The sequence below is a fragment of the Gobio gobio genome (genome assembly GCF_949357685.1).
Source record: "Gobio gobio genome assembly, chromosome: 24".
Classification (NCBI taxonomy): domain Eukaryota; kingdom Metazoa; phylum Chordata; class Actinopteri; order Cypriniformes; family Gobionidae; genus Gobio; species Gobio gobio.
The window spans coordinates 30,159,186-30,183,924 of record NC_137120.1 but is presented as its reverse complement, the minus strand read 5'-3'; the positions used below and the strand labels follow the sequence as shown (position 1 = coordinate 30,183,924).

General features: G+C 38.2%; 1 protein-coding gene across 2 annotated transcripts; it reads right to left on the bottom strand.

Moving 5' to 3' along the window:
* Positions 1–1,391: 1,391 nt before the first annotated feature.
* Positions 1,392–24,491, bottom strand: LOC307120546 (semaphorin-4E). Of its 2 annotated transcripts, none has more exons than XM_079807647.1 (15): positions 24,194–24,491; positions 18,144–18,485; positions 15,097–15,242; positions 14,921–14,983; positions 14,706–14,801; positions 14,300–14,399; positions 8,800–8,904; positions 7,884–8,035; positions 7,621–7,793; positions 7,371–7,530; positions 6,271–6,493; positions 5,946–6,061; positions 5,350–5,513; positions 2,755–2,807; positions 1,392–2,681 (listed from the first exon to the last, which is right to left on the bottom strand). In XM_079807647.1, exons 2-15 carry the CDS (start codon positions 18,253–18,255, stop codon positions 1,963–1,965), a joined length of 2,382 nt encoding a protein of 793 aa, XP_079663773.1. In that variant the 5' UTR covers positions 18,256–18,485; positions 24,194–24,491; the 3' UTR covers positions 1,392–1,962. The 2 variants fall into 2 exon arrangements, with proteins under 2 accessions (XP_079663773.1, XP_079663772.1); XM_079807646.1 differs by lacking the exon at positions 24,194–24,491 and adding an exon at positions 18,682–18,786.
* Positions 24,492–24,739: the final 248 nt, after the last annotated feature.

The window sequence follows — 24,739 nt, the reverse complement described above, 5'->3', positions numbered from 1 at the left end:
AAATGTTAGTAATCAAAAAAGTCTAATTAATCGAAATCATGAAACTTATACAATTTAGCATTAATTTATTTAAAATTGTAACCAAAATTAGATGTTCAGGGCCCTATGAAATACGTATTCCGTTTTATTTTATTTTTTACTAAATTCTGTGCTTTATGTTAAGTTTTCTGCATTCCATTGTATTTTAATAATCAAAAAGCATGTCTAATTGAATTATTTTATTTTATATTTCCATTCCTATGAAATGTTTTTTTTTCCCTTCAGAAATTCCGTGTTGTGTATTTGAAGGCATAAAAAACATTGAATTTATCTTTTAATCATATGAAATTAAACAAACTTTGTCAAAGCGCTGCACAACAGAGCTTTACTGTTCAAATTAAAATATGGAAGAATTGTGATTATTCCTTAAAGTATTTTTTTTATATTTTTTTTTTTATTTTTTATTATTACATTGAGACATTGTAGCTAAATTATACTGTACAACAGCAATATATTTATGTCATGTTAAACCAAACTTTTATTTTGACGGGTTGCCGTGAAGACCTTTGAGTTTCTGTGTTTATGATATTTACAATAGTTGTTCTCAAATTTAACTTTGCTGATGAAGTGACGGCTTTGGAAATGAAATTCATTCATACATGTCTTCATATAGTGAGGTGGTAGATGCTGAGAACACTGCGAGCGCCATGCATGCTTCAATGTGTGTGTGTGTGTGTGTGGTAAATGAAATTCACACAAAGACGCAGAACATGCAGGATTTATATTTAAATACTCTTTTTGCGGTTTAATATTCACAGACATTAATATATATTGCGCTTTGATTTAAGTGTACTGACCTGCCTTTTATTAATTCAACAAAAAATTTAAAAATTCTGTGAAATTCCACATTATACAGTAAATTCTGTTTTTATAGCTGAATTCTGCGATTCCATCCACATTTTCCGCGAAAATCATAGGGCCCTAATTTTCAAATGTTATGAAACTATTTAAGAAAAAGCTAGAATAAAAGAGTTTTTTTGTTTTAAAACAGAGGGTCTGTTTTTCCTTTTGATATATTGCATGTTCAGATATTCATACAACAAAATATTCTGGGGGCCATGAATCTTTTGTGAAAATTATCAAAACCACTAGCGCTGCCTGGCGAAATTTTTTTCCGAAAACGTTGGCGGGAAAAGAGTTAAAGGAACACTCCACTTTTTGGGAAAATAGGCTCATTTTCCATCTCCCCTAGAGTTAAACAGTTGAGTTTTGCCGTTTTCGAATCCATTCAGCCGATCTCCGGGTCTGGCAGTAGCACTTTTAGCATAGCTTAGCATAGATCATTGAATCTGATTAGACCGTTAGCATCTTGCTCAAAAAATGACCAAAGAGTTTCGATATTTTTCCTATTTAAAACTTGACTCTTCTGTACTTCTGTAACATTTTTTAATACATCTTTGGTCATTTTTTTGAGCGAGATGCTAACGGTCTAATCAGATTCAATGATCTATGCTAAGCTATGCTAAAAGTGAGATCGGCTGAATGGATTCGAAAACGGTCAAACTCAACTGTTTAACTCTAGGGGAGTTGGAAAATGAGCCTATTTTCAAAAAAAGTGGAGTGTTCCTTTAATAGGCGAAAAGCAGTATGTGAAATGAGTAGTATATCCAAGTTCATAGTATAAATTAAGGTAAAACAGGAGAGAGAGAAATGAGTACAACACCAGGTCACGGCACCAAATAATACTGACTTGCTATGATCGCATTGACATTCATACAGAAGTGAAATGACCGAGGTGCTGACAGAGTGAATGTCACAAAGATTGCGAAGTTCGCAGATGGTATGCAATTTCAGATGCAGCTACTGCTTGGTTGGATGTTTTACCTTCATATTTCTTAAAGTAGTTTAAGAAAACTGTAAAAAATGTATTTTTTATTATGAATAAAAAAATAAATAAGTACAAAAATTCTATACAAAAAATTCTTAAATCTCAGACTCGTCCGTAATGAAATTTAAAACATGAATGCCCGTTGACGTATCCCCATTGGAGTTATTCCTGCGGAAGCTGGTTGCTTCAATATTACTGTTTGTTGTGACACACAACCTGACCATTGGCTGTTTACTGTCTACAGCATCATTTCCTGTGTGCACGTATTCCCTTTCTGGAAGATTCCTGGGGCTTTTAATTGGCTGTCTCCCACAGCACATAAATGGAGAGATGTGGCCCATGTACAAGTTCCAGATTAGCAGACATGCCATCATAACGGATATCACGGCCAGCGCCACTTGCATCACTACCCATTTACTCTCAATGCTCTGAATTGATAAATATGGCGGAGACTCTTCAGTTTTATGCAAACCTGATGTTGTTGTGTAGGTTCCAGGAAGGATTCCCAATGTGGTCTTAATCTTATCTGTCACATCTACTGGTAATTGTTCACCTAAGTCATAAATGGCCAGTGTTTGGGTGTACTGTCTCCCTTTCGCCCACTCGAGTGACGTGCAGGTATAGCGTCCCGCATCAGTGACTGAGGCGTTGTTGATAAGGATTCCATCACTATAAATGGTATACTTCCTGTTTGAGTAGGGGAGTGGCTTTCCAGCAAAGTTCCAGTTGACTTGGGCCAGGTTAGAGTCTGCTCGACACAGCAGCATGATGTTGTTTCTCAGAACCAGGGTGCGGATCTTTGGTTCCACGGTAGCTGATAAAGGGAAAAACATGTTAAATAAAGCCCTGATTTTAATGTCGAATCAGAACGAAAGGTTACTACATACCTGTTCTTGGGCATCGAGTGGCATCCCCGTCTTTCAGGCTTTGTATCAGATTCCTGAAATGCAAAAAGTACACCTAAATATAGTCCGGTAGATATTAGATATGCAAAGCGGTGGATTTACTCAGCCTCAGCTACAAAAAAGCCGCTCTTTGGGGCGGAGCAATGAAGGGAGGGGTGTGTTTGTTTGGGTTGATTTCAAATACCAACACTGTTTCTCAGAAATCACTTATAGGGCCCTATGATTTCCACAATGCAAAAAACGCAGACGGAATCACATCATAAAAACAGAATTTACTGTATAACACAGACTTTGTCAAATTTTTGATGAATAAATAAAAAGCAGGTCAGTACACTTAAATCAAATCGCGATGTAGACTAGTGTCTGTGAATATTAAACCGCAAAAAGACTATTTAAATATGAATCCTGGATGTTCAGTGTGTCTCTGTGAATAAATGGTTTTGCATGAATGCATGATCTCCAGAGCCGTTCTGAGACTTCATTCGAGGAAAACTATATTCATATCATAAACACACAGACACTCAAAAGGTCTTCACGGCAACCCGCCAAAATAAAAGTTTGGTTTAACTTAAAATTGTGACAGAAATATATTATTTATATCTCAATTGTAATAATATCAATAATAACTAGAGCTGCACGATTAATCGAAATCGAACCGCAATCGCGATTCGGCTTATGTGCGATTATGAAAGTGCAAAGGCTGCGATTTTAATGAAATAAATATAAACCCAGTGGCTCTGTGATCAGGAGTAAACGCTGCTCAATCTCTGAAAGCTCTGCGAGTTTGAGTCGCTTATTATAACGTGCGCTTGAAAAAGCAACGTGTCACACATCTTCACAAACTAGTAATGCGAAGCGTCCATAAACCTGTTGTCCAACAAAATACAACGTTTAATAACAGGTTTTAACTCACTCCATATTGTCAGTCGAGCTGATGTGGCTTCTTATCACAGAATGTCAATCAGCACTGCATACTTTATTATGATGAAAATACCAGAGAAGGCTTGAAGAACTCAAATACACCATATCTTGTTGCAGAAGTATTATCTTCATGTTTAATCAGTCAAAGCGTTCACATTAGGGATTTCCCATAGGGATTTCCTGGAAAACGATTACTTCTCTGACGCAGATGTGGAGTTTCTGCTCGAGGGCCCCTCTGGCCTCCAGTATAAATGAAACTTTTAGATAGAAAATAAGAAAAATAATACTTCTAAATAAATTTATATGACAATCCATATGCAGTGGATGCATAAGAGGTTCATATTTCATATTGAAGACATCGACATCACAGATAAAAAGCACAGATTTTTATAATAATGTTTTTTTTTTTTACAATAAATCCTTAATCCTCTAATGATTTTTAGTCATAGGCTGTCTGCATATTAACAGGTAACCCATAATTTTTTAGTTTTCTGTAAAATATAAATATTATTATTATACTGTTATATTTATTCTTAAATGCTTTATTTTAATTTTTTAATAATAAATGTTATTGTAATAGTAATATTTCTTATTTTTATTTAGCAATAATAATAATCATAATTATTATTAGTCATATTAATATATAAACACAAAATGTTAGATACACACTTTTCATTTGTACAAATAAAAAATAATAATAATCGCATTTTAAATCGCAATCGCAATTAGATATTTTCCCCAAATATTTTCCCCATATTTTGCAGCCCTAATTATTATTAAAACTATTTTTTTTAAAAGGTTTGTTTAATTTTATGATTAAAATATCAATTAAATGTTTTATGCCTTCATTTGATTGCCAGAAAGATTTAACACAAACACAGAATTTCTGAAATTAAAAAAACTTTTCTAAGAAATTCAATTTTATTTTTAAAATGAATAAATTGTTGTTTTTATGAGTTCAATTAATTAGACATGATTTTTGACTGTTCAAATTTAATTAAACCATTAAAATGGAATCCAGAAAACTTAAAACAGAAAACACAGAAAAAAATAAACCAGATTTAATAAAATAAAAAATAATAATAATTTAATAGGGCCCTAAATGTAATTTTTTTAAAGCTTGTAATAAATTGTATACGTCTCATGATTTCAACATGCTTTTTAATTACTAAAATTTAATTTAACCATTAAAAATAAAAATAAAATAAATGTTAAGTTAAAGCGGAAAAAAATTGAATTCTGGGAAAAAATTTAATGGATTTCATAGGGCCCTACACTTGCTGCACTTTTAATTAAATGTTAACATTTTAAATTATTATTATTTTAAAATTAAATAAACCAGAAATTTAAGTTATTTGCTGAAAAACAAAACAAGTTTAATAAATCTACAATATTATTACATTAGATATAGTGAAAGGGTATTCAGAAGACTTGGAATATAGTGTACAAGACACTTTTAAGGTTTGTTTTTTGTCGTTGTTGGTGTTTGATAGCCCCTGGTCAGTATACACTTGTATGGAAAAGAACAGCATGGACATTCTTCAAAATATCTTTGTTTGTGTTCCCCGGAAAAGGAAAGTCATGTAGGTTTGGAACGACATGAGAGTAAGTGATTTTCCTTGATATGGGATTGTTCTTGTTGTGTGAGTGTCTTACCCGTTTGCATCCTCAGGTGATGTGGGTGATCTAGAGCACCGTAGAGCTGTGACGTCCCAGGCACAGTAAGGGTCTCTGGCCAGCACACAGTCCAGACAGGAAGAATAACGACCGCAGTTGCTGACGGGCATCTGGACAACCCCAGACGCAGAGCCTGCATACAACTGGACCAGACAGACAGCTCATGCTGAATCATGCATTTTTTCCATGATGAACAAACTAAATATTCCAGCACTTTGGCTTTCTAATCCATAACGATTAAGAGTCATTACATTATATTCAAAACACTAGTATGTGTCTTTAAGACACAAAAACAAACACACAACGTGACCATGTTAGTTTGATTCACTAACAACTGACTGGTTCTTTTTATTGAATCAAAAACATACAGTGCAACCAGTGTAGCCCAATTCCCGAAATGAATGATTCATACAACCAGTTCTTTTAGTTTAAAGTTGAGTTACTGGTTTGAATCAGTGCACTTTATAATATACAGCATTAGCAGAGAGAGAATCACTTTCATATGTAAACTAAATGGGCATTATAAAGAAACATTAAATCAAATCTATATCTATACCCAGCCCATTTTGCAGTACCTGATTCTGGTGAAGCCGTAAGATGTCAATCGGTTCAGTGTTCTGAAACAGTTGAACTTCTTCAATGACGTGCATTTCTCCATCATAGTTCACTGCTTTCTGCACGTATCCGTGTTCTGATGGAAAACAGAAAACAATTGACTTCTACATCCAGCTTTTCAACACTACTTGACGACGACAACAACAACAACAACAAATTCAATAGGTTGTGATTCAAACAGCTTCGTCCAAGGTACAATTAACATTCTTCTGAATGACAGTTTACACACACCCTCTAACTGACTTTAAAGAGCTGCTCTGCCCTAGAGGCTAATGGGAATCTCACCTGTGCCGACAAACATCACAGGATAGGACTGTCCGTCCGATGCAGTCACGAGGTCCACGACAAGGCGGGTCAACAGCGGGCCTCTCTTGAGCAGCTGGGGCTTGCCTGTGATTGGACGGACGGCGTCGTCCATGAGAGGCCGGTCTCGGATGAACTGTAGGGTTTTATCAGGGAGGTCCAGCGACCCTTTTATTCCCAAACTCCTCACTGCGTTGTTGATGCACTGTGAACATTGCACATGAAAATAAGATGGAGGTATAACTTTCATTAAAAAAATTATTTTCTATTTTTTTAATATAATTAAAATAATTATATTAATTGACATTCGTTACAGTAGGATTTAATATACACAGGGTTCTTAAAGTATACCATGGTATTTTAACATTTTAAAAGGATAGTTCACCCAAAAATGTAAATTTACTCGCCTTCGAGTTGTTCCAAACCCGTATTAATGTCTTTGTTCTGGAGCAGATCTCGCCCCCCCATTGCACCATATTAGTAAAAAAATTCTATGGTAGTCAATGGGGGACGAGATCTGCTTGGTTACAAACATTCTTCCAAATATCTTCCTTTGTGTACAGCAGAACAAAGAAATGTATACAGGTTTGGAACAACTTGACGGTGACTAAATGATGACAGAGTTTTCAATTTTGGGATATTACATGCTTCACCTTAAAGGGATAGTTCACCCAAAAATGAAAATTAGCCCATGATTTACTCACCCTCAAGTCATCCTTCTTTCAGACGTTGGTCATACGTTGGAACGCCAGTCTCGTGAACGTGCGCGTGACAGTTAGCGGAATTTAGAGATTACAGTTTGTAAAGTATTAAATATGGATATTTTTCTTACACAATGCATGGCTTCACTTCAGAAGGCCTTTATTAACCCACCGGAGCCGTGTGGAGCAGTTATATGATGAATAGATGCACCTTTATGGACTTCAAAACAGAAACAGCCATTCACTTTTCAAACAGCCAGGACATTTTTTAATATAACTCCACTTCATATACACCTAGGATGACTTGAGGGTGAGTGAATCATGGGATGATTTTCATTTTTGGGTGAACTATCCCTTTGAAGACCATTAGTGACCACTCACAGCTCCTGGTCGGGGGACAGGAAGCTCTCCGTTGTACGTGACCCACTTCACATCAGACATTTCCACGGTCACCTCCGTCTTAAATTTGCCACGAGAGAACACCTCGCTGATATCGGTTACATTAAACGCACATACCGCTGAAGACTGATCTGTTGAGCTCCTGCATACACAAACACATCGAATGAGTGATTCAGATACAGAATACACATGAATGTGTAAAAAAAAAACAACCACGCTGGACAAAACTTACGATTGAGAGGTGAAGACAGCGTAAAAGACACTTTCCCTCCATTTCTTGTGGCGGACATGGAAGACGTCCTGTATGACGTAGGGCAGACTGGGCTCTGGGACAGAGCAGTCCAGACGAGCCTTCAAGAAGGAGGTCCATTTCTTTTGGAGGGTCCTTAGACCACCCATATCGCCCTGTAAAACGGGAAAAGTCTTTACAAGATCAGGGCTAAATATGTTAAATCCTTCCGTTTGCACAGGATAAATGGATCAGTGAAGTGTTACCTTACAGACTCTGGCGACACGCGACACCACAAGCTTGTTGTAGAAGTCGTACTCCACGGCGTTCTCACTGAAGAACATGTAGACTTTGTCATCGTCGCCCTCGGGACTGTCCTCACTTTCTGGGACCACGTCCATGTAGATGAAGCTTGGCTCTTGAGTGGGTAGAGACATGTGACTTTTCACTTTGTTCCGAGCAGTTGTTATTGTTAACTAAAACTATTCAAAATCATTTTCTATAACTGAACTAAAGCTTAAAATAAATCTTACATAAAAAAAACTTTAAAATTAGAAATGCTTCATTGCAACTAACTAAAATAAGTTGTAGTAAATTACTAAAAATTACAAATTTAAATAGTAAATTAAAAAACTTTGTTTAATTAAAATTACTAAAACTGAAATAGAAATAAATTAAAGCTTAAATAATTAAATAATTATAATGAATTAATAAAAAAAACATAAAAATGACCAAAGCACATAATTACTAAAACTTAAAATTAAAATGAGAACGGAAGATATTAATTCAAAAAAGCTCATTCAAAATATGAAATACGATGATAGCATAAAAATAATACTATTGTTATAATACTATGTTAATGCCATCGTTTTAACTCAATATCCAAAACAAAACAATCATTAAACTTAAATTTCAATCAAATGATATAATTAACATGAAAACTGCTGTTAATAAAGCTAACTATAAAATAGGACATTTACACAAAGCCTTTCATTAATCTAATAAAACTAATAAAAGCCTGTAATTATTAAATTGGGTGCGTCTCAATCAGCTCCCTAGTTCAGTAGTCAGAGCACTGATCCAGAAATCAGTCAATGGGCTGACTCCCTGACCAGTGCCCTGACTACTGAACTAGGGAGCTGATTGAGACGCACCCTTTGTTTCCTGGATGAAGTGACGTACCATTGAAGCTCTGTAACACGGTGCGCAGTGTACTGGGAGAGGTGCGGAGTAGGACAGGCTCTGAACCCAGAAAGGTTGAGGCCGTGGCAGAATACAGGTCTTGATCTATGGCAAAATAAACAAATAAAGTAAAAATAAATAAATATATACATTTTCCCCCTCCACAATGCAGTTAACGTGCGACTTTTGTGCTATTTTAAAGGTTCCTAACTTTGTTTTGGACATCCTCCTACAATAGGTTTACAATTATCTCACAATATACATTGAAGCATCACCGCTTTTCTCAAAGAGTCTGAAAAATGGAAAAAAGAGTCTCTCTTAACCCCTCCTCTCTGCTCTGATTGGTCAGATGGCCCAGTCTGTTGTGATTGGTCTACTCTGCTCTGGTTGGTCAGATGACCCAGTCTGTTGTGATTGGTCTACTCTGCTCTGATTGGTCAGATGACACAGTCTGTTGTGATTGGTCTACTCTGCTCTGATTGGTCAGATGACCCAGTCTGTTGTGATTGGTCTACTCTGCTCTGATTGGTCAGATGACACAGTCTGTTGTGATTGGTCTACTCTGCTCTGATTGGTCAGATGACCCAGTCTGTTGTGATTGGTCTACTCTGCTCTGATTGGTCAGATGACCCAGTCTGTTGTGATTGGTCTACTCTGCTCTGATTGGTCAGATGACCCAGTCTGTTGTGATTGGTCTACTCTGCTCTGATTGGTAAGATGACACAGTCGGTTGTGATTGGTCAGACGTCTCAGTCTGTTGTGATTGGTCAGACGGCCCAGTCTGTTGTGATTGGTCAGACGGCCCAGTCTGTTGTGATTGGTCAGACGGCCCAGTCTGTTGTGATTGGTCAGACGGCCCAGTCTGTTGTGATTGGTCAGACGGCTCAGTCTCTCTGTTGTGATTGGTCAGACGGCTCAGTCTGTTGTGATTGGTCAGACGGCTCAGTCTGTTGTGATTGGTCAGACGGCACAGTCTGTTGTGATTGGTCAGACGGCTCAGTCTGTTGTGATTGGTCAGACGGCACAGTCTGTTGTGATTGGTCAGACGGCTCAGTCTCTCTGTTGTGATTGGTCAAACGGCTCAGTCTCTCTGTTGTGATTGGTCAGATGGCCCAGTCTGTTGTGATAGGTCAGACGGCCCAGTCTGTTGTGATTGGTCAGACGGCCCAGTCTGTTGTGATTGGTCAGACGGCCCAGTCTGTTGTGATTGGTCAGACGGCCCAGTCTGTTGTAATTGGTCAGACGGCTCAGTCTCTCTGTTGTGATTGGTCAGACGGCTCAGTCTGTTGTGATTGGTCAGACGGCACAGTCTGTTGTGATTGGTCAGACGGCTCAGTCTCTCTGTTGTGATTGGTCAGATGGCCCAGTCTGTTGTGATAGGTCAGACGGCCCAGTCTGTTGTGATTGGTCAGACGGCCCAGTCTGTTGTGATTGGTCAGACGGCCCAGTCTGTTGTGATTGGTCTACTCTGCTCTGGTTGGTCAGATGACCCAGTCTGTTGTGATTGGTCTACTCTGCTCTGGTTGGTCAGATGACCCAGTCTGGTTGGTCAGATGACCCAGTCTGTTGTGATTGGTCTACTCTGCTCTGATTGGTCAGATGACCCAGTCTGTTGTGATTGGTCTACTCTGCTCTGATTGGTCAGATGACACAGTCTGTTGTGATTGGTCTACTCTGCTCTGATTGGTCAGATGACCCAGTCTGTTGTGATTGGTCTACTCTGCTCTGATTGGTCAGATGACACAGTCTGTTGTGATTGGTCTACTCTGCTCTGATTGGTCAGATGACCCAGTCTGTTGTGATTGGTCTACTCTGCTCTGATTGGTCAGATGACCCAGTCTGTTGTGATTGGTCTACTCTGCTCTGATTGGTCAGATGACCCAGTCTGTTGTGATTGGTCTACTCTGCTCTGATTGGTAAGATGACACAGTCGGTTGTGATTGGTCTACTCTGCTCTGATTGGTCAGATGACCCAGTCTGTTGTGATTGGTCTACTCTGCTCTGATTGGTCAGATGACCCAGTCTGTTGTGATTGGTCTACTCTGCTCTGATTGGTCAGATGACCCAGTCTGTTGTGATTGGTCTACTCTGCTCTGATTGGTAAGATGACACAGTCGGTTGTGATTGGTCAGACGTCTCAGTCTGTTGTGATTGGTCAGACGGCCCAGTCTGTTGTGATTGGTCAGACGGCCCAGTCTGTTGTGATTGGTCAGACGGCCCAGTCTGTTGTGATTGGTCAGACGGCCCAGTCTGTTGTGATTGGTCAGACGGCTCAGTCTCTCTGTTGTGATTGGTCAGACGGCTCAGTCTGTTGTGATTGGTCAGACGGCTCAGTCTGTTGTGATTGGTCAGACGGCACAGTCTGTTGTGATTGGTCAGACGGCTCAGTCTGTTGTGATTGGTCAGACGGCACAGTCTGTTGTGATTGGTCAGACGGCTCAGTCTCTCTGTTGTGATTGGTCAAACGGCTCAGTCTCTCTGTTGTGATTGGTCAGATGGCCCAGTCTGTTGTGATAGGTCAGACGGCCCAGTCTGTTGTGATTGGTCAGACGGCCCAGTCTGTTGTGATTGGTCAGACGGCCCAGTCTGTTGTGATTGGTCAGACGGCCCAGTCTGTTGTAATTGGTCAGACGGCTCAGTCTCTCTGTTGTGATTGGTCAGACGGCTCAGTCTGTTGTGATTGGTCAGACGGCACAGTCTGTTGTGATTGGTCAGACGGCTCAGTCTCTCTGTTGTGATTGGTCAGATGGCCCAGTCTGTTGTGATAGGTCAGACGGCCCAGTCTGTTGTGATTGGTCAGACGGCCCAGTCTGTTGTGATTGGTCAGACGGCCCAGTCTGTTGTGATTGGTCTACTCTGCTCTGGTTGGTCAGATGACCCAGTCTGTTGTGATTGGTCTACTCTGCTCTGGTTGGTCAGATGACCCAGTCTGGTTGGTCAGATGACCCAGTCTGTTGTGATTGGTCTACTCTGCTCTGATTGGTCAGATGACCCAGTCTGTTGTGATTGGTCTACTCTGCTCTGATTGGTCAGATGACACAGTCTGTTGTGATTGGTCTACTCTGCTCTGATTGGTCAGATGACCCAGTCTGTTGTGATTGGTCTACTCTGCTCTGATTGGTCAGATGACACAGTCTGTTGTGATTGGTCTACTCTGCTCTGATTGGTCAGATGACCCAGTCTGTTGTGATTGGTCTACTCTGCTCTGATTGGTCAGATGACCCAGTCTGTTGTGATTGGTCTACTCTGCTCTGATTGGTCAGATGACCCAGTCTGTTGTGATTGGTCTACTCTGCTCTGATTGGTAAGATGACACAGTCGGTTGTGATTGGTCAGACGTCTCAGTCTGTTGTGATTGGTCAGACGGCCCAGTCTGTTGTGATTGGTCAGACGGCCCAGTCTGTTGTGATTGGTCAGACGGCCCAGTCTGTTGTGATTGGTCAGACGTGATTGGTCAGACGGCCCAGTCTGTTGTGATTGGTCAGACGGCCCAGTCTGTTGTGATTGGTCAGACGGCTCAGTCTCTCTGTTGTGATTGGTCAGACGGCTCAGTCTGTTGTGATTGGTCAGACGGCTCAGTCTGTTGTGATTGGTCAGACGGCACAGTCTGTTGTGATTGGTCAGACGGCTCAGTCACTCTGTTGTGATTGGTCAGACGGCTCAGTCTCTCTGTTGTGATTGGTCAGATGGCCCAGTCTGTTGTGATAGGTCAGACGGCCCAGTCTGTTGTGATTGGTCAGACGGCCCAGTCTGTTGTGATTGGTCTACTCTGCTCTGGTTGGTCAGATGACCCAGTCTGTTGTGATTGGTCTACTCTGCTCTGGTTGGTCAGATGACCCAGTCTGGTTGGTCAGATGACCCAGTCTGTTGTGATTGGTCTACTCTGCTCTGATTGGTCAGATGACCCAGTCTGTTGTGATTGGTCTACTCTGCTCTGATTGGTCAGATGACACAGTCTGTTGTGATTGGTCTACTCTGCTCTGATTGGTCAGATGACCCAGTCTGTTGTGATTGGTCTACTCTGCTCTGATTGGTCAGATGACACAGTCTGTTGTGATTGGTCTACTCTGCTCTGATTGGTCAGATGACCCAGTCTGTTGTGATTGGTCTACTCTGCTCTGATTGGTCAGATGACCCAGTCTGTTGTGATTGGTCTACTCTGCTCTGATTGGTAAGATGACACAGTCGGTTGTGATTGGTCAGACGTCTCAGTCTGTTGTGATTGGTCAGACGGCCCAGTCGGTTGTGATTGGTCAGACGGCCCAGTCTGTTGTGATTGGTCAGACGGCCCAGTCTGTTGTGATTGGTCAGACGTGATTGGTCAGACGGCCCAGTCTGTTGTGATTGGTCAGACGGCCCAGTCTGTTGTGATTGGTCAGATGGCTCAGTCTCTCTGTTGTGATTGGTCAGACGGCTCAGTCTGTTGTGATTGGTCAGACGGCTCAGTCTGTTGTGATTGGTCAGACGGCACAGTCTGTTGTGATTGGTCAGACGGCTCAGTCACTCTGTTGTGATTGGTCAGACGGCTCAGTCTCTCTGTTGTGATTGGTCAGATGGCCCAGTCTGTTGTGATAGGTCAGACGGCCCAGTCTGTTGTGATTGGTCAGACGGCTCAGTCTCTCTGTTGTGATTGGTCAGACGGCTCAGTCTCTCTGTTGTGATTGGTCAGACGGCTCAGTCTGTTGTGATTGGTCAGACGGCTCAGTCTGTTGTGATTGGTCAGACGGCACAGTCTGTTGTGATTGGTCAGACGGCTCAGTCTCTCTGTTGTGATTGGTCAGATGGCCCAGTCTGTTGTGATAGGTCAGACGGCCCAGTCTGTTGTGATTGGTCAGACGGCCCAGTCTGTTGTGATTGGTCAGACGGCCCAGTCTGTTGTGATTGGTCAGACGGCCCAGTCTGTTGTGATTGGTCAGACGGCTCAGTCTCTCTGTTGTGATTGGTCAGACGGCTCAGTCTGTTGTGATTGGTCAGACGGCTCAGTCTGTTGTGATTGGTCAGACGGCACAGTCTGTTGTGATTGGTCAGACGGCTCAGTCTCTCTGTTGTGATTGGTCAGATGGCCCAGTCTGTTGTGATTGGTCAGACGGCACAGTCTGTTGTGATTGGTCAGACGGCTCAGTCTCTCTGTTGTGATTGGTCAGATGGCCCAGTCTGTTGAGATTGGTCAGATGGTTCAATCTGTTGTGATTTAGTCTACTCTGCTCTGATTGGTCAGACAGCGTAGTATGTTGCAATAGGTCTACTCTGCTCTGATTGGTCAGATGGCCCAGTCTGTTGTGATTGGTTTACTGCTCTGCAGACAACTCGTTTTGGCAGTTCAAATAGTTTTTTTCTTTTAAGAAACAATAACTTTATTTATCGTGCACTTTGCATTTTTTTAACTTTGCAGACTTTTTACATCCACAAACAACTATATTACACACTGCACGGTAATATTCGAAAAAGCATAAAAGGGCACTTTAAACTACTAAAGAAAAAAGCTGCATGGCGTACATACCAACCATGACAGAAGAGGATCTCTGGAACGGATCGAAAGGACATTTCCCCCTCCCGTCTTCCTGCTTACCCTCCAGGTTCAGCTGCCCGTCACTGTACGTCTGTTCAAACAAATGCAATGAACACAAGGTTTTTTATCTTGTTTTTAGCACTATGACACCAACGCTTGATGGATCACATGAACCCTGACGTTCCTAATCTATACCAGGAAGAAACTGATGGATTAAGAAATGCAAACATTGAGTACAATGACAATGTAAAAGACAATTATTTAATTTTGTTGTCTTTATAATTTAATATATACTTTTTTTCAGAATAAAATAAGAGAAAGTAAATAAAAAACTATTATATAACAAAATATTTTTAAAAACATGAAAATACATTGTCTTTCTGGTCATGTCACTTACTATGTAATCACAAGTGGGGCTAAAGGCGTTTGTTCCGCACACGTACATCATGCTGTCGTTCATTTGATGCAGCATCCGTACATAATTATGACAGATCTGAAAAGGTAATCAGATTTTTGATATATAGAAAAGCAACCTCCCTTGTCCAGAGTATTTACGCTGATGTGTTAATGTCTCTTTGAGCATATGTGGCAGTTACAGCGATCTTTACTCACGTCAGGATGTTTTCCTTTGGTGGTGCACTCCTTTTGTTTCTCTTCTGTAACCTTCCAAAGCACCTGATGGGTGGAGAGAAACCAATACAGACCATACAGATGTGCTATTTTGATACAGGGTGAAAGAATTCTATGTTGTTGCCAAGAGATAAAGGAAAAGAAAATCGAACTGGCACCTTAGACTTGGCAACAGAGATATCTTTTATGTCAAGGGCGTAGACAGCCTCTCTCGCCCCCAACACCAACAAACCCAGATCCTCCCTAATCAGCATTGTGGAGTAATTCCAAATACCTTCCTCTTTAAACATGATCACATGGTTATCTACGGACAAAAACATAAATGCATGCAGAATAACAATGAGTTTTCTATTTGTCATTGAAACATACAAACATGGTCTAAATAGAAACTCTAAAGGAAGTGCTTAACCTTCAGAAGATGTTTGATCAGCAACCACAGGATGTCAAAGTAAATATTACATATACTGTATGTTAACATATGTTAATTTTTCATACATTTGCTATAGTGCAACAGTGCTTACCCCCTTTTTCAACACCACTGGTTCTGGAAGTATTTTTTCAGTCAAACTTTAGATTAGGGTCCAATTCTCACTATTAACTAGAACTTTTGCCTCAATAAACTCCTAATTACTGCTTATTAATAGTTAGTAAGGTAGTTGTTAAGTTGAGGTATTGGGTAGGATTAAGGGATGTAGAATATGGTCATGCAGAATAAGGCATTAATATGTGCTTTATATGAACTAATAAACAGCAAATATCCTAGTAATATGCATGCTAATAATCCTAAACTAAAGTATTTTTTTCCGTTAATACCAATAGGGATTTTTTTAAAAAATTCTTCACTGAAGCGTTATAATCCATGAACCAAGCCAACCAGCCATGAGGTCAATCATAACATAACAAACTTTGATTTGAAGCCAAAAAAATAAAAAATTGGACAAAATACAAAAGGTACCAGCCTGTGTACTTAATGGCTTTAGTGAGGGAAAGAAGTACAATCCCATAAAGCATTGCGAACAGTGTAATCGATTTAAAACGATAGAGATATATAAAACTACTCATTTAAAAATGTTGATTATAATTATAAAAACTTTTTTTTTGCAAAATATTCATATTTAAGTATTTTGAGAGCATATAGGGCGATGCCATTAACTCATATAAGCCATTCGCAGTGCTTTATGTGAGTGGACGGAGCTAAAAAGATCTTTTGTCACATTTTGCTTGTCTCAAACTCTCTGATTGGTGGATTTTTCTATACAGCATCACAGGTTAAACACGTTTATTTTAAAACCAAGCTGGAATAATGCGGGCTGACGGCTTCAACACAAGCAAATACTATTGATTAACAACATAGTAGCTCACATTAAGCCGGTCTTTAAAGGTTGAAAAGTTATCATTTAAAATAAATTTTTCCTAAGGAGAAAATGAATAGGATTATATTTCTGGAACTGTTGCACTCTATGGGGATTTTCAACCCTGTTACCAAATTTTGGGATAAATCTAAACACTAAAAACTACTTTTCATACAGGAAAATATTTGTATAAGACAGGGTTGACTATTGAATTTGATGAATGTACTCAACATTACAATTTGTGTAAGAATTCCACCATGTTGTAGAAACTAAAGGGTCCAAATTATGTTATTTCTTGGGTGTATATTAACTTTTTTGCTCACCAACCACTGTGGCTAGTGGATTTCTTTCGAAGTTGCCACTCAGCATTTTCACTGGCCACAATTTTGACCGATATCATGTGGAAAAACTGCCATATAAATATTTGTAATATTATCTCATGATTTCAATATAATTTGACAGCTGGTATATTAGGCTGCTGTCCCTTTAAGACCTGGTGCACAGACTCATAGCATACGCACTTTGGGTATAAGCGCAAAATCTGCAGGAATAAGCATGTAAAGTGGTAGCCCTTCAAATTAAGCACAATACGTGCAACCCCACACCAAAATTCAAGTCCTGTAACACTAACAATATTCATACGGAGCAAATAAAAATGAGTGAGTAAAGGGACGAGAATTATGTAGTAGCAGGGTTGCATGCAAAATGCAGAGGTGGACAAAGTACACAACTCCATTACTTGAGTGAAAGTAAAAGTACTACTGGTCAAATATTACTCCGTTACAAGTGAAAGTAGTTAAAAACAGTTTTTACTTAAGTAAAAGTACAGAAGTACTCGCTTTTAAAAGTACTTAAGTATCAAAAGTAAATTTCCTTTTTTTTTGTCAATGCATTATTTTATTATTGTTGTATAAATGCACGGTGGTTTAAGCCCTTCAGTGATGCTCCATCCGACATGCTAGCATACGACCACTTTGAACTAATTGAAATACTTAAGTAAGCTGCTGTCACTTTAAGGGAGAATACACAAATCCTACACACTGATACACATCCGATATTCCCCCAACTGTTCACGTTCACTTAAGACATAATCAACTTTGTTTACATGAATACTTTCCAAAATGAAAATTTACATTGTGGGTGTATTGGTCTGTTTAAGTGCGAAAAAACCCCCGCAAAAGAAAGTTCTATTCAGTACTCGTGCTCTGGCATCTCAGAGGCACAAAAAAACAGACTAAACTGAGCTCTTTCATCATGCTTTTTCAGATTCATCCATATGTCTATGCTTCTCTTTCTCCCAGACATTTACATTTTGCAAAAAAAAAAAAACTTTTTAAGAAGAAAAAAAAATCTTTTTTAAAGGCTTTTAAAGCTGCTACAGAAACAACTTTTGACTTCGAGGATCTTGATAGAAATGTAGTGGAGTAAAAAGTACGATATTTGTCTTTCAAATGTAGTGAAGTTAAAGTAAAAGTATCCCTAAAAAATAATACTTCAGTAAAGTACAGATACTCAAAAAGTGTACTTAAGTACAGTACTCAAGTAAATGTACTTAGTTACTGTCCACCTCTGGCAAAATGTGGGATGTTTAAATATTTTTAGCACGTTTTTGGCTTAGAAATAAGATTAAAATGAGTTAATCAAGTGTTACAACAATAAATTAAATATAATTTTGATAAAACTGTGATTTACATTGTCATATTTTAATTGTTAGAGGTGTCAAAATCACCCTAATAAATTGATGTGCAGGCATGCAATGTGTACTTTTAAGTTAGATGAGCTAAATAGTTCAAAACATGAGATTTGTGTGCTGTATTTGCATATGCTAATGCTACAATTATAAAGACTCTTACCTTCATACTGAATGGTTTTCCGGGGTGTACTATTCAGATTGCTCCATCCAGTGTAGGCACATGTCAGAAAGATGCCATGCAGAACCATGAAGAACAACAGAGGAGAATACATGGCTTTGTTCTTCACTTGAACAACAAAAAAAAACTAAAAAATGATTACTTCAGTATTTAGCATATTTAATAATCAGCTCGTGTGTTTTTCCATAGTAGATTGGGCTATGTAGGCGTCCATATCCAACATATACGTTTCTCATGCAAGAGTTTTTGTGGCCAAAAGTTGTAGTCCATGATGCGGGATGCTGAAGGAGTGGAAATAAACCTTCTCCACTGTCCCGTCTACATCTATAGAACAAAAAAACAAACGTTAAGCTGAGATCTATTTCAAAAGACACACATTCATTTGATCCCACTTCCCAAACACGAAGATTCACCCGAAGGCCTGTTCCTGCATGACGTGCACTGAACCATCGATTTCAACTGGAGGGTGACAATAGAAAACAAAATCCTCCACTTAAACTCATCCCTCAGTAAACTTTACCTAAACATTCCTCGTATTACTGTATTTAACACCAGGAATTCAACGGTGACTCATTGTTGTTGCACAAAAACAGCGAGCTGACAGATCACAGCAATCATTTGTGGTTAAAAACAAGAAACACGAGTCTTTTTCCCACTCAGCTCGGGCTGGATGTGTGCAAGGAGGCAGGCTGAGGCATGTGCGGATTAGGGTACGAGGATACCTGAAATTGTTGATGCCTGAGGCTGAAAACTGAAAATCACACCTCTGCGTGTTCGCGTGACACTACGTGCGATCATTCACAACGTTTGACATGTTTGAAATGTTTACATTCAAACGAGATGCTCTTGTCTGCGTGTGCGATTGAGCAACATCTGAAAGATCAAGAGATGACAACCTGAGAATAAATGTAAAATAGCTCATTATTTGGAAGTCAGGCATTATGATAAGAGCTAGTTTTCTGAAGAAAACATGAGTGCTTGCTTGCGCAAAAAAATAAGCGAGCATGATTTTTCTACTTTTTACCTAATTAGAATCAGTTATACTTGTTAGTCAAGCACAGTCCTAGAGGATTAACCAAATTAATCATTCTGTTACTCATGCCTTTAAAGAGCGTTCATCCAATCGAATTATTGCTGAGTAAGAGCTTATCGAGAGAGCCTCTCCCACCTGTTCACATTTTCACAGGGCTGGTAGCATTGTCTGAAAACTTAGGCAACCGATTTAATGCATTGCTGCCTTATCAAGCAATGACTTTGCGGGCAGTGTTTGCGTACGACGGTACCTCACGAAAAACTGATGATAGGCTTCTGAGGCAGAGTTTAATGATCTACAGCAAAACAGGGCGAGCTTTGGTGATAAGATAACTAAGCAAATATTCAATTACTAGTACAATACTAATTTCTTGCAAGACATGACATCAAAAGTGGAAAACGTTGGAACATTTACACACAAACTGACCAGCAACCGCAACTTTCAGACGGCATTTTTATTTTTTTTAGCTCAACTGTCACTGAATGGAATGCACAGGATTGTGGGTAGGGCTGTGTGATATTGAAGAAAAATGCGATATGTGATATCCTTGTTAACCCTCTGGGGTTCTTCGGGTCAAAAATGACCCGAAGCGTTTTATAAAAAAAATGTTAAAAATCGTAGCTTCATCGGAAGGGTCTGAAACTTGGTGACTTTTTTGGTACTTGGTATATAAACACCCCAACAAATTGGGGACAGGATTTGAAAAGTCTAAGTGGTCGTAAAAAAAATAGTCACACACAGGACCTTCGGGTCAAAAATGACCCCCATAGGAAATTAATGGGAAATTGGCAAAAATATGAAAATACAGAGTTTTTTTGTGCATACAATCTACAAATCAGCCAGGATGCAGAAAAAAAGGACTCAACAGTGAAGGGGTGAATCTCTAAAACATTAAGAGTGCAAAACAGACAAAAACTCTCACACACACATACACACACACAAAAACACAATTAGCTTTTGGAATGGTAAGTGTTAATTTGTGTGTGCGTGTGTTTTTGTGTGCGTGTGTTTTTGTGTGCGTGCGTGTGTGTGTGTGTGTGTGTGTGTGTGTGTGTGTGTGTGTGTGTGTGTGTGAGAGAGTTTTTTTGTCTGTTTTGCACTCTTGATGTTTTAGAGATTAAAGATATATATATAATTTTTTTATTATATTCACTGGGAAAAAATGGGTCATAATTATTGCATAAATATTAATTATAAATCATAAAATTATCTCAAAACACCAAAAAAGAAAAGAAAAAATATTATTGAACAAAAATTACTTTTTTATCTTAATCCCGCCCTCCGGGTCATTTGAGTGTGACCCATAAATGAAGAACCCCAGAGGGTTAAACAATGCGATATTCGATATGCGATACGATATTGCTTTAAGTGTGTAAAATCTATTTAAATTATATTTTTTTAAATATATTTAAAAACTGAGAATGATAGCATTCATCGCTACAACTTCTGAAAGTGACCAGCAGTGTTTTAGCAAAAATTCATGTCACAAATCTGACAATATAATTTTAACATCAATGTAAACAAACAAAACATGTAATGCCAATAAATACCAAAAATTATATTGGTAATATATAGTTATATCAACCTAAAACTTAACATCAAGAACATCCAGGTAAACAAAGACACCTGAACTAGGGGTGGACGATTCTTTTTGTTTTCATTTATCTTTGTAAGAACTAAAACAGTAGTCTTCACATAAATTAAATATGCACTGATACATAATAAAGCTACAAAGGTTATTCAGCCAAGAGCACTGAGTGATTTTCTCTTTTTCTTTTGTTGTTTGACAGACAGTGGCAGGTTTACTGTATTAGCAGGCTGTCACTTTAAGACCTAATGCACGGATCCTATTGACACACATTCGGTTTGTTTCCTCAACTTATATGTTTATATGAATACTCATCAAGACAGCTATTTTGACATAACTGTGTGTATTTGACAGTTTGAGTGTGTAACAAGACACGGAAAAAAGAACGGCTTGTGCGCACGTTTCGGTGTGCGTCAGACAGCAGACAGCGCGAGACTGCAAGGAGTGGTTTTTCGTAAGTTATTGTGTTTAATAACTCTTTTTAACGTCAAGCAAGTCACAAAAGTAACAGTCATGTGCCCAGTCGATTCTCTGCTATATGCATCAACCTAAAAAGTAAAATTTTCACAATGTTGAAGTATCCTATTAAAATCATTCAGATATTACGTGCCCTTACGTTGCGATATGCATATTGCGATATGTAAATTTGCGATATTTCGATAATTTCGATATATTGTGCAGCCCTAATTGTGGGATATCAAAATAAGTGAAGGATACATATGCTGCCTTCAGAAATCCATCAGATGAAGGTATCTCAGGTGACAGCAACCCAGCACACAATTTTGCATTTAAAAGACATCTAATAGCCGGCCAAAACACGCCCAGGCTAAAACAAGGCAAAATTTGGGCAGTCAGTGAAAATGTAATAGACATCTAACCATAGCCCAATGCATCAATGCATTGAACATGTCAAAGAAATGAAACCAAACACCTTGTAATCACTGTTGCCTTTTCTTACATGATGGAATATCATACATATCGCAAGTTATTTTGGCAAAAACGACATGTAACCAAATTTAAGGTTATTTTGGCTAGAAGTGGGTTACTCATAGCCGGACTATATCAGGTCTATAGTTAACCGAGGAGGTGAAATGACAGCTATTGCTTGTTGGGAAGTGAAGCTAACATTGAATTCGGACGTGCCTTGATGCCTTCCTACGTGGAATGCGTCCTCCGAAGGGAGTATTTTTAAGCTTTTAGACGCAGCCTTATCTTGAAAATGGATCCAAGATTTGCTGACTACCATATATGTTGCCAGCTGATAATTATATTATACACAGTACAGTACACACGCATATATTATGTAAACACAAACTTTTTGGATGTGATTAATCACAATTCAATTTTCCCCAGCACTAATTTAGACATGTAAAAATATAATAAATAAATAATTTTTTTTTTTTTAAAGATTGTAAAGGTTAAATAAATTATGGCATTTTTATTTTATTCAAAATACATTAAAATGCAACTTGCACATACAATGATTTAAATATTGCTATAAAAACTCAAATATAAGTCTGTAGCATTTACTGTAAAATAATGATATATATATATAATTTTTAAAATTAAATGTATAATAAATCAAGGTATAATAAATTAATAAATAACAAAGAAATAATTTATTAAATAATAAATAAATAAATAATAAATTAAATGTATAATAAACCTAAATGCAGTTCTTTTATGATTAACATATTTTTAAATCAATTAAAATTCATTTGAATAATTAAATAAAGGTAAAAATAATAATAATAATAATAATAATACATTAAAAAGTCAGGGTGATACAACTGTCCTGATATCATAATGAAGAAGAAAAAAAAAAGAAAAAATATATAATATATATATATATATATATACAATATTTTAAAATGTTATAAATGTCTTAAATTTTAATTATTTATTATTGAACAAATTAGTAAAAAAAATTGCCTAATCCATGCACACACACAAAAAAAACATGAAACAGGAAGTGATATCAGTGACAGCTCATCTAAAGACCCTGATGACATGTCGAGGGAATTACACAGATTAGAGCTAAAAAATCTATTTAATATCTCCCGTGTCATACTGTCATTTGGCACATTTAGCAACTGGTAATTCCAGCTTCAGGTATAAATAGAGGCCTTTTTAATTGAACTGTAAGATCATGGTTCCTGAGCATTCAAATGGTTCAGGTTGAACTGACAAACACGCTTTGTGATTTATTAACCTGCAGCCTTCCAATGACACTCCATGTGTCACACACATTGCGCAACACTTTTACGTTGGAAAAACACACCCAGTTTGGCCTTTGTTCATTTCGCTAAAACAAATACGCTTTATAACTGTGAATGCTGGAGGTGGCATTCATCATCAGCTAAAGATTAGAGCTCTTTGTACAACAACAACAACAAAATGCTATTGTGGCACTTCTATAGCATATATTCACCAGCCAAGACAATAACAAAATTGTGCTTAAACTAAAAGTACAGGTAAGTGAGTAGGTGCAACATATGAAGACCTGGGTAAACAGATGGGTGTAAAAAAAAAAAAAGGGAACATTCCCTTCTAGCGTTCAGGCAAGTCAGAGCAGGACTTGAGAAGCTGTGAAGATGTGGAGTTGTTTTACCGTATGTGTGATGTGTCACTTACAGTAGCAATGAGAAGTACACTCAAAATAAAATCCTCTTTATCTGCAAATTTTGGTTCCATAAAGAACTTTTTACATCTATGGAACATTTCCATTCCACAAAAGATTCTTAATTTTTTTTTTTTTAGATGAATAAAACGTGAATAAAAGGTTGAAAGGTTCTTTGGGAAACCAAAGATGTGAAACCCCCATTGTGTAATCTTATTTTTTAACAGTGCACTTGGAGTCACATTTAACATGTCTATTTCATCACATTAGATCACAAAATATGAAACAAATGCTTTTGTGATTTTCTTTTCCGAGTTATTTTTCCATTGACATTTAATCAACTAGTGATTTTTGTTTATGTATTAAGTCAGTTCAACCAAAAGTTAAGATTAACCAAAGGTGAATTTCATCACATTAACTATGCGTTTGACAACCCCATTTTAACATTTTAATCATTTAAAACGCTTTAGATATTTGCTTGTGTTATCGTTCTTTAACATTAATGCCACTTGGTTTGATACTTGTATCTTGGAATAACATTTAGACATTTGAAGTAAGGGTCCAAATACTTGTGGGGCCATGTTGTCGTTTCTCTTTTCCATCCTTTTTCTTGATCAATAATACATTTAGTCTTAGTAAATTCATGTTAAATTAGGCCTACACATGGATTCACAGTAAACCCTGTTCAAGCTGAGCACCTTTAGCGCCTAATTAAGCATGTAAGTTTTCTTCTACTAAATTAGCCTAAACAAATATTATTACAACTCGCCCAAAAACATAAATCAACCTACCAGAGATGTCAGAAATGCTCTTGAATGGCTGAATAAATGTCGCTCATGAATATGTGTATTCAGTCAGCAGCATGTCGCTCCGAGTGTAGCTACTGATTCGAGTCAGACTGGGTGCGTCACGTGACCCAACCCACACCTGAGACTGCTACATCCTGCTCATGAATCACCTGTTGATGTTGTAGTAGGCCTAGCTATCAAAGATAAGATAGCACTTTTCACGTGCTATCGGAATGATCGTAAATATGAGTTTCCTAGTAGGAAATTGGTCATGAATCGCCCTCTCAACTCAATCACTGGGAAACTTGGAGCAAATTTTAACAACCGAGTTTCGGAGTTGGGCGTGTCATCAACTTTAATTTAAATATTGCAGAGGGGAGAATGATGCTGTGGCTGGTATTATTTATTAGTTTTTTTCCACAACAGCTACAAATCCTGGTATTTTCGTTAAAGTAGTAAACATTTACATGAATAACAATTTGACCTACTGTAGGCTAAAGCACAGCAAAAATGTCCTGTATTTGAAATTCCAGATTCGTCAGCAAGCTG

What these genes read in the sequence shown, in the direction of transcription:
- LOC307120546 (XM_079807647.1), bottom strand. Translation starts at nt 18,255, where the DNA reads ATGTATTCTCCTCTGTTGTTCTTCATGGTTCTGCATGGCATCTTTCTG. An exon ending in GCTGTCTTCACCTCTCAATC is followed by an intron (nt 7,531 to 7,620) that starts GTAAGTTTTGTC and finishes TTGTGTATGCAG; the next exon opens with GAGCTCAACAGATCAGTCTT. An exon ending in TACGGCTTCACCAGAATCAG is followed by an intron (nt 5,514 to 5,945) that starts GTACTGCAAAAT and finishes TGTCTGGTCCAG; the next exon opens with TTGTATGCAGGCTCTGCGTC.